At 34.3% G+C, this 10,930-nt stretch overlaps 1 protein-coding gene across 1 annotated transcript in view; it reads left to right on the forward strand.

The window, feature by feature from the left end:
• The first annotated feature begins 1,016 nt into the window (after positions 1 to 1,016).
• The window catches only part of LOC106872960 (resistance to inhibitors of cholinesterase protein 3), a 44,627-nt gene continuing 34,713 nt past the window's right edge, over positions 1,017 to 10,930 (forward strand). Inside the window, exon 1 of the mRNA XM_052973397.1 lies at positions 1,017 to 1,196. Within this exon, the coding sequence (XP_052829357.1) occupies positions 1,061 to 1,196 (136 nt within the window). The 5' untranslated portion in view covers positions 1,017 to 1,060. The remainder of the gene's footprint in view (positions 1,197 to 10,930) is intronic.

Raw genomic sequence — 10,930 nt, forward strand, 5'->3', positions numbered from 1 at the left:
ATAAGAGGAATGACCAGCAAAAGTGGACTCCTATATGCTAGAAATAGATGCCGAATCATCTAACCACGAAAAATATGTTCTCAGTAAAAATTAGCGACACAACAGACTGTAAAAGGGCAAGACAAATGAAAAAATACTAAATTAAAAAAAACGATTAACCTACGTACCATGGTTTCACCTGTTAAAATTTACATAGGTAAATATCTGCAGGCTCATCAGCGTAGTCTGTCGATTTATAAAATATAATTTCCAGAACTAGAATTTAAGTTTTGAAATTTTTTCTTCTTTGGTAATTCGTATTAAAATTTTGAAAACGTGTTCCTAGCATGTCAGAAAGGGGGTGCGGTCCATGACATTTTTTTGAAGGGTGTCTTACATTAACCTCGGACTGACCAAAGCCTTGTGAGTGGATTTGGTAGACAGAAACTGAAAGAAGCCCATCGCATACATGTCGGCGTATATATCTGTGTCTGTCCCCTACCAGCATTTGACAACCGGTGCGGGTTTGTTTACGTCCCGTAACTTAGTGGTTCGGTAAGAACACCGTCAAAGTAAGTATCAGATCGAAAGAAAGAAAAACAAATTCCTTGTTCTACCTAACCCTTCAAGGCGGTGCCTCAGCATGACCGAAGTCTAGTGATTGAAACATGTAAACGATAAAATAATTAACTGAAAATGAATGACTTGTACTCATGTGGAGAAAGAAAAACATGTTTTATTCCATAAGTTCCCTTTTATTGCAGTTTCTTTTCCTTTCCCGGATAAATATGTTGCGTGCCTTATGTCTCATGGGAAAATGTAGTTTGATTCTCCATGTAAACCAGATTCAATTTTGACTCACATTTTACTTCTATTACATGTTCCACCCAGTCTCATCATTCATTTCCCATAAACCTGAAATTATTTATCAATTTAAGATAACAATGAAAAGTTATTTTGGGTGCAGCAATATGGCTTCCAAATCCAGCACAAAACGATCTAGGTGTAAATGAATATCTATGAACATTTTTTTTAGTTAATATAGGTAGGTCACGTGACAGGCACATTCTCGGCAGCCAACATGTCGACGATAAAAGTAATTGGTGTGTTTTCCATTATATTTGGATGTTTTGCGATGCTTTATCCTCGTTTTCTCCATCCGATTGTTTTGAAAACGTTTGGAATGACACAGAAGTCGCTGGAAAATGATATTTTGTGTGAGTAATTTTTTCATTAAATGGGATGTTTTACATTTTCTTTCCACCGAATGTTCTCATTCATGGCTAGGAAATTCGTTGTACATATTGTAACGAAGTGTTATGTTGCTTAAAATACTCAGCTTTCGGTAATTTTCATTTATCATGATTGTTTTTGTAACTGATGTTATTATCCCCGTCGAACCTAACGTCATTCACTGGCAGTGTGCGCTATTATAGATTTTGTTTTGTTATTCTAAACGTGTACACGTTCACGCTACTTTCTCTTTTATGTTGACATTTTCGATATCTCTCTATTCCCTCACATCCAAGCAACAAAATTATGTAGATTTTGGCTTCTTTTCTTAACAAAAAGAAAAACATTTAATACTCGATTGAAAAAGTTAAATCTGAAATACCGATTTTCAATAAAAATGCTTCCTTTTCAAATCACACACATATACACACATACATACACGTGTACATGTGTATTTAGTAAACTCCATCTACAAAAAGTAGTAAGGTGAGTGTTAATATGCTTATTGCAACAAATCAAGAAATTTGAATGAAAATTTCTTAGCTTACTACATTAGCATCCACTCTACTACTCGTTTTATTTTATTTTAATTGTTTTATGCAGCAGACGTCTCTGTGTTCGATTCCCTCTAGTTTTTCCATCTCAAAAATTTTCTACAAATTGACATCTGTGAACCAGCTGTAAAGATAGAACTTCGTTAAATGTTGCAGCTTTACCAGTCATTTATTTTTTCTTACATGCTACTCCGTATTTACTTCGGAAACTTCAATTCATATTATTATTATTCTTTTACTAGTTTCGGTACAATGAACAAAACCAGTACAACCATTACTCTAGCCATGCCGGTGTACCACCTTCAAGAGTTTATAGAAACCAGGTGGGGAATCTTTATTGGCAGGTTGCTTTGAAAATTAACTGCCACCTGTCAAGGCCACATATTAAAAGAATTTTTTTAATACTGCTAAATCTATTATTTTATAAAATATAAATTTACATTCTTATAGCAAACTATAAAAAAGGCGGATTTTTAGAATAAGTACGCCTACTGTAACTTTCGAAAATTCTTTATATTTCCATGTTTTAAACACAATGGTAATTATACCAGTAATTATAAGTTTAAAAAAACCCACACACACCATAAATTAGGTGTTTTATAATTAGTTGAAAAGATAAGCTTTAAATAAAATAAAATAAACAAAAATATATTCAAGTATAATGATTGTTCCCAGTACTTATTTAGGTCTGGTACTTATTTTATCGAGGCGATTAAGTATGCTAAATGCGGTTAGGGGACTTTACACTAGAAAAATGTATTTATGGAGCTAGCAAAGAAACTCATTAAAGACAAGTTTGTGATGAGGTTTAGGGGAGATGCGCATCAATTGTCAGTTCGACACCGTCCCAACCAGATGCATAACTATTCTCGTCGTCACTAGAATTTCTGAACTCCAAGATTACCTTTGATAGATATTCCTTTGTCGATCCGCTAAGTTGCGAGATATAATGAGAGGCACAACTACCGTTTAGTGCCTCTCCCACCCACTTTATTCCTTGTAATAATACTTTTTTTTTAATGTAATTTTGCTACTTCTTCGATGATGTAGATTACAATTATGGCAACGGTTGTTTTTCTATCTGAAAGAAATGAAGTCCATAACATTTTAATCATTTAATCAATAGCTTCTTGGTGATCATTGCACAGCAATGATTGATGTCAGATAAAGAGGAGCAGGATAACATTACAAGATGTGACACAGAATAATTTCGATCTCTATTGTAGAGTCAGCTAGTTCGTAAATGCTTTCATTAACAGATACTTTCAATTTATTTAGTGATAAAGATTAAACGTCAAACCGGAGATTTTTCCTTTGTGCCTTCCAATTTTATGTCGATAATGAATAATATTAATCAATATAATGTTACGGATTTTTTTTTTATTGAGCGACAACTATGAACAAATTATTGAATGGTATTAAAAAAGTATGAACTTCTTTCTGAATGAGTGTGTGTGTGTGTATATATATATATATATATATATATATAGTCACCGTAAGGATATTTAGACCTCTTATAGGGATATTGTTATGCAAGATACATTAGTTTAATATATTGTATTTTGAAGAGATATTTCTTCAATGAATATATTATATAAAAAATCATAAAATATTAAATATTATTAAGTTTGAAAACGGAGAGATCTAATGGATACAAGTCAGGTTATATATTTATATATGTTTTGTAGTTTTAATTTTGGTTGTGAAATGAAACAATTGTAGGTGAATATGTTAGTTAATAAATTAATCTGTATCCATATGATCTTTCTGTTTTCAAACTTAATAATATATTATATATATATATATATATATATATATACACACACACACATACACTTGTATTAAAGCTGTTAACATTTTTACAAACTTTGTGAAGATTTTTGCAGCTTTAATAAAAGCATATTACTCTACCTTCGGTATTCAAGTACTATTTTTTTCCACCTTGTTTTGCATGTATAATCACCTTGTGCGTGTAGGCACCACCATTGAGGATTCCAATGTTATTACATGCTTGCCAGCCATTACTGACTGTGTGAGACCCAGGCAAAATCCACCTTTGTATCAGCTCAGTTAAAGTTTCTTCTGTGCGGTCAGGTACTTTGACCAAGAAACATTTTCTTCAGACTCCCTCTATGCCACTGAATATCCAATGTCCTTTTGCTTCTTTTACTACTTATCTCCCTTTTAATTATTATTTACTTTTTTCATATAAACAAACTGAACAATTACTGTATATGTTTGTGTGCCTGTGTTTGTCCCCCCACCATCGCTTGACAACCAATATTGGTGTGTTTACGTTCCCGTAAACTAGCGATTCGTCAAAAGACCCGATAGAATAAGTACTAGCTTTACAAAGAATAAGTCCTGGGCTCGATCTGTTCAGTTAAAGGTGGTGCTCCAGTATGGCTGCAGTCAAATGGCTTAAATAAATAAAAGAATATATATGTATGTACATATATATGTATATGTATGTATATATATATATGTATATATATAATATATGTATGTATGTATATGCATCTATGTGTATGTATGTATGTATGTATATGTGTATGTATGTATACATATGTATATAAATAATATATATATATATATATATATATATATATATATATATATATATATATATATATGCATATATACATACTTATATGTACATACTTGCATCTATACATATATATAAATATATATGCATATGTGGGCACAGGATGTCAGGAAATGTGTACAACAAAAAAATACGAAGTACGAGTACATGGAATATGAACTATTTTTTTGAACAATGGAAAACAAGACAACATAATGAACGACCCTTCATCAGTTGTTGGCTGTTTTTTCTACTCTCATATTTTGTGCATTTAACAGCAATATACACTTTCAATAAAACAGTTGCTCCTGCAAAGCAAATTAAATAAAATTTGGGATTTTGCGGAGGGTCAAATTTGGTAACACAAACAAGACAGTGAAAACAAATAGGAAAGGCTGCTATGCTTAAACTAGGGTGGTGGCGAATGCGTAAATCAAGCTTGGACAGGAGACAGACAAGAACACGTCTTTCTTGTTCCAGCTACAACGGAGAGAAAGAAAGAAACACAAGTTAGGAGAAGAAAGAAAGATGCCTTCTCCCATCCTTTTTAAGTGCTTACTACAAAAAATAAAATTGGCCAAATTAGTCCGGATGGAAGTAAAGAGAAGGGAGGGAGTTGAGAAAAAGTTAGACCGTGGTGAAAAAGAAATTTGAAAAATCACTGTCAAAATGGAGATTTCTGATCCAAAAATCTGCCATTATTCAAATTAGTCATTACTCATTTTGCCCCAATTTAGACATAATGTTTTGAAAATGGAAAATGATCAAATTAGACATTTGTTTGGGAAAAAATTGACATGGAATCCAACAGAGGAAAGAATATTAATTGTTGAATGCCAAAATATATCCAGATATTTGATTTGCAACCTCAATTATAATAGAGTTGAAGTTGAGGAAAATTTCTTGAAAGAAAAGTACCTGTCACCTGTCAACTTCAACAACAACTATCATCATCATCATCATCATCATCTATGTTAACCAATTTTTACTCCTAAAGATGATGCAACAGAATAAATGATTCAATACTTGCAATATAATAGTTTCAAACAGGTAGGGAGAAAATAACAAGAAATCAAAAATTACTTATTCTGTCCCACTCCCTATAGTAATTTGAAATGTTTGACGAATTGGAATAGTACAAAATGATGAAAAGTATAGACAAAAGAAAGCAGAGGGTTATTGTTTTCAGAGACGTATCTGGGTGTGGGTGGTTTATCTGGTATTTGTTGGGGGTAATCATCTAGGGATCGTTTGAATGCCGTGAAGTCACTTTCCTCCTTTATGTGTGTTTGGCATGATGTTGAAGAGAGCAGGGCCAATTGAGGTGAAATAGTTCTGTCATAGTGTTGTGATATGGCATGAACACTTCTGTAGTGGACGGATGGTAGGGGGCCAAGTCTCTGACAAATTTTAAAGATGGGCAATGTTGATGGAATATTTTCCATATCATACAGATGATATAGAGCTCACAACAGCGGTGGAGGGAGAAAAGCCTGAGCTTTTTGAGTCGATCCCAATAGTCAAGGCTTGTCATGTCATCCTCCGCAGACCTCCGCCAAGCAACTCATTTTAAGATAGATACGCGAGTAAAATTACTAATAGAGAAATGAGAATAAACTTTGGAAACAGCAACGCCACCGTAGGTTATGTGGAAACGATGAACGTGTTTTCAGGGGAGATAATCAAAGAATGTACCATTATAATACTTCATGTAAAGTAAATATAACAACTGAAAAATCCTTCAAGAATCCATAAAAATTCCCAGATCACTACCAAAATTTTATTATCTGTTCCTTGTGTCATTACCAACTTTTCCTGCAAGTTTCATCAAATATCGTTCACAACTTTTTGAGTTATTTTGCACACAGACGGACAAACTAACGCCAATGAAAACATAACCTCCTTTCTAACCCTAAAAGCTGGGAGTTGAAAGCCAGTCATTGGTTAAAATTAGAAAATATATACTAAAACTAAATATTTGATGTTATAAAGGCTACTTTTTTTCTATATATTATTACAGCAATTAATGAAAGTTTCTAAATTTGTAGAACTATCCAACTAATGAAGAAACAGATGCATCTTCTCTCATGAATTATGTAGATGCTAATTTTAGAGTGTTGAATTTCCATTATCTTGTAAATAAAGCTATAAAATGTTTTTTAGAGTTGCTTATCAGAAGTTTCTGCTTGTCATATAACCAATTAGGAACTTCTTACAAGAACACTAATGAATGCCATATACATTACACAAAAAACATGCTTTATTTGAAGGTCAGACATGCAAGAGATCAACTCATATCTATAGTCAGTTTTGTCTGAAGCAACTACAAATACATGTCCATAACAACACATCAAGAAACTACTCTAGTTTCTTTAAACCATTGCCTCAAGTTACAAGTAGCTGAAATATCAGTTTTTTTACCTTGTTTCAAATACTCAGTTGATATGCACATAAACGTCTGTATAAGAAAACTGAAAAAATTTCAAAAGCTGAAAAACTTTTGGACCTAATTAAGCCCAGAACATTCAGGGGTTTAAAAGAGTTATTGCATTCACTTCAACTCTTTTACCTACTTGTGCCAACACCCCCAAATCTCCATAATCAAAAATAATCCTAAAACTGAATAATCTAAACTAAACAGTATTACATGAATGCATTATCTTAAAAAATCCTTTAAAAAATATTAACTTTAAAATCACCAATTTATGTGTTCCCTTTCCCAGTTAACAACATGGAATAAGGCTACAACACCTTATTCACAGATCTCTCACAAAAAAAAAAAAAAAATACATGATGGCCTCAACAGCAAAAAGCATGCCCAAGTTACACACAGACTACACCCATATACCATGAACTCATTGAAGCAAGTTATTATGTTTATATAATCCCGGCATTATGCATACCTACATAAAGTTATAATATGGCTACAAGTTGCTTATGTCTTATATAGTTACCTCTGAATTGGTGGGTCACAACTTTTTATTTCAATGCCTGTTGTCTTGTTGAACAAATTGGGTTGGAGAAATAAAACAATAATCACTGAGGAAGTGAAATTCTCTATTTAGTAATTTGACCTGCCGGAAACTGGAGTTAGATCATTTTAAATTACATCCTGCCATCTTAAACATGTCTGTATAATGTGGCCTCAATACATTCTGCTTGTACATTGAACAAGATACAAAGTATTTTACCCAATATCCAGATAGTCAAAGATTGCATCACTCAAATTGAGAGAGAAGAAATATAGCCTGTCCCTCTTCCATTCTTTCTGATTAGTTTTTTCTGACACTTGGTTTCCATTGTCTGCGAGCCTTGTTCTTCATTATCCATGATTGTTTCATGCTTACAGTGACAGACCACTTCCACAAGCCTTGTTTTTCCCGACCATTTCATGCTTACAGACATTATATTAATAATTCTGTTAAATTCTTCTTTCTATAACTGCATTTCTTAAAACTTTTTGTTCATATGTTCCCTGCAACTCATAACCTGTTACAATTTCAAAATAAAATCACTTTAATCTCATTAACATTATCCAGCTATCATACATCCTTAGTCTAGAAAAGTCTATAAAGGCTTTTAGAGAAACATTAGATGCCATCATAGGACTAGTGCATTATTTAAATCTTTATATATCTTATTGGTTTTAAATCGACAGTTTTGTTAAAAAGTGTATTCATATCATGTCAAATCATGAACATATCTTAACATGATAAAATGTTTCAGAAGTTTTCAGCTAAAAGAGTTGAACAGAGAAGGTAAACCTCTTCATGATTTCCAAAGTAGGGGTGTGGGTGTTAATCCATGTCAAGGAAAAAGATTTGTACTGATAATGGAAATGTTTTAAATCTAATTCTTGTGCAATCACATCATTCTTTTAGTCAGGATTTCTGACTCATGCCAAGAAGTAGCTATCTGCAGGAATTATCTTTATAGAGGACAGTCAGATGTGGAAGTATGGTTATCTTGCATCATCATTGTCGTCGTCATCGCCGCTGCCGTCGTCATCCTTTAGTGTCCGTTTTCCATGCTGGCATGGGATGGATGGTTTGAACAGAGCTGGTAAACCAGAGAACTGCACTGGGTTTCAATTTGATTTGGTTTGGTTTGGTTTCTGCTGCTGTCTGCTCTTCCTTATGCCAACCACTTTACAGTGTGTGTTGGATGCTTTTATGTGGCACTGAAATGGGTGCTTTTTATATGGCACTGTCACAGGACTCATGCAGGTCAATTCTCTTCACTTGGGGATGCAGCCTCAACACTTCTGCTGTGGAGGATGGGTCTTCTTGAATACAGCAAAGTGCCAGGTATCTTGGTTCTTTGTTATTTCATCCAAAAGGTTCAGCATCCTGAGGTCATCCTTCAGTACTTTGTCCCGTGTTTTCCTGAGTCTCCTTCTTCCACAAATTCCATTCATGTTGAGAGATCGGCACTGCTTTATGAAATTGTCAGCATCTACCAGTACTTCCCTCTTGCACACTGTATTTAATTTCACTCATGCCTAACTTCTCCCTCAATACACTAGCACTCTGTTGCATAAGGCAATACATTGCAAAACTCAGTTTATATTGAGAAATTAAAGTAACTTGACAATTCCTTTGCTGATAGATATGGTTGCTGAGGACCTGTGAATGCTCTACAGTGCTTTCTGGTTTTGAGACATCTTCAGTCTGGTGATGCTACTGGGGAATTTTTTCCCTAGAAGGACAGTCCTTTAAGACTAAGTGCTATTGAAGATGCCATAGAAACTCTAAGTGGTACTTTTGCCCACTGCATACTGGAAGATGCCATAGAAACTCTAAGTGATACTTTTGCCCACTGCATTCTGAGTTGCTAGGAATTGAGAGGTGTCAGTGATGAATGGAATAAACCAGTATCTTTGTGCAGTAATGAAGGAAACTATTTAAAACTTGGCAGTGATTCTAAATGGCTATAAAAATGGATAATTACTGTTTTTTCTTCCTCATGTGTTAGCCAAATATGTCTTGTTAGTGGAGAGGCTCTCCTGGATATTATGTATCATTTACTCAGACAAATGAAATATAGATGCAGTTAAAAGCTGGGAAAATATAACCACATTTGTGTCAATGGTTGAATATGTATTAATGCAACCTGCACTGATGAGGACAGAAGTCATGAATTACCTCTCAGTTTTGAATACTTTATGAAAATGGGAGAGGAGTTCACTGAACCACTTTGAACATAGTTGATCTAAAAGTAGGGTAAAAGAAAAAAATAAATAATTTACCTTTTTAATTTTTGATATTGTACTGTAGATTAGATGATTTGTTGTAAATTTATATTTAAAGGCCTTGTGCCTAATAAATTTGTTACTGATGTATTTTAGATCTTATGTTTTTTTTTACTGACCAAACTACTGGTCCAAGAGATGAGAGATGCATGCTTCAAAATTTTTGTTGCTAATATTATTGGTCGGTTTAAGGCAGTGAGCTGATAAAACGGTTAGCATACTGGACAAAATGTTCAGTGGCATTTCATTTGTATATTTTGAGTTCAAATTCCACTGAGGTTGACTTTCACCCTTTTGGAGCTGAACACTGGGGTTGATGTACTTGATTTACCTGCTACCCCAGAATTGCTGGCCTTGTGCCAAAATTTGAAACCAATATTAATGGTAGATTTCAAGTTGGAAAAGATCATTAGCATGCTGGGTGAAATGTTTAGTGGCATTTCGTCTGTCTTCACATTCTGAGTTCCAATTCTGCTGAGGTTGACTTTGCCTTTCATGCTTTTGAGGTCAATAAAATAAATACCAGTTGAGAACCAGGGTTGATGTAATTAATTACCCCATCCCCTGAAAGTATTGACCTTTTGACAAAATTTGAAGCCAATATTAATTGGTGGATTTCCATCAAGGTTGACTTTGCCTTCCATCCCTTTAGGGTCGATAGTACTGGGGTTGATATGATTGACTTATCCTGTCTCCCAAAAGTTACTGGCCTTGTTCCAAAATTTGAAACCAATATTAATGGTGAATGAGGATTGGTGGGAGAGTATAATATTAAACTAAATGCGCAACTGTATTTGGTTTTAGTTCTGAGTTCAATTCACATTGAGAATTGATAAAATAAGTACCAGGAATATTTTGGTGTCCATGTGTACAAGAAAAAGAAATGATTGTCACAGGTAATTAATAACCTTGATAGGACATGTCATCTGCAGGAATACCTGTGGTGTGTTAATACTTTCATAATACTATTTATAAAATGATGGATGGAATAAGATAATTAGTGTAAGTATCTTGAGAGAAAAGCTGAACATAAGAAGCATCAGTTGTAGTGTGCAAGAGAGACGATTGCACTGGTATGGACATGTGGTGAGAATGGATGAGGATAGCTGCGTGAAAAAGTGCCACACCCTAACAGTTGAGGGAACCCGTGGAAGAGGTAGGCCCAGGAAGACCTGGGCTGAGGTGGTGAGGCAAGACCTTCGAACATTGGGCCTCACCGAGGCGATGACTACTGACCGAGACCTTTGGAAATGTGCTGTGCGTGAGAAGACCCGACAAGCCAAGTGAGATCGTTGCCAGTGCCCCTGGACTGGCTCTTGTGCGGCTGGC

This window comes from Octopus bimaculoides, chromosome 15 (assembly GCF_001194135.2).
Source record: "Octopus bimaculoides isolate UCB-OBI-ISO-001 chromosome 15, ASM119413v2, whole genome shotgun sequence".
Classification (NCBI taxonomy): Eukaryota; Metazoa; Mollusca; class Cephalopoda; order Octopoda; family Octopodidae; genus Octopus; species Octopus bimaculoides.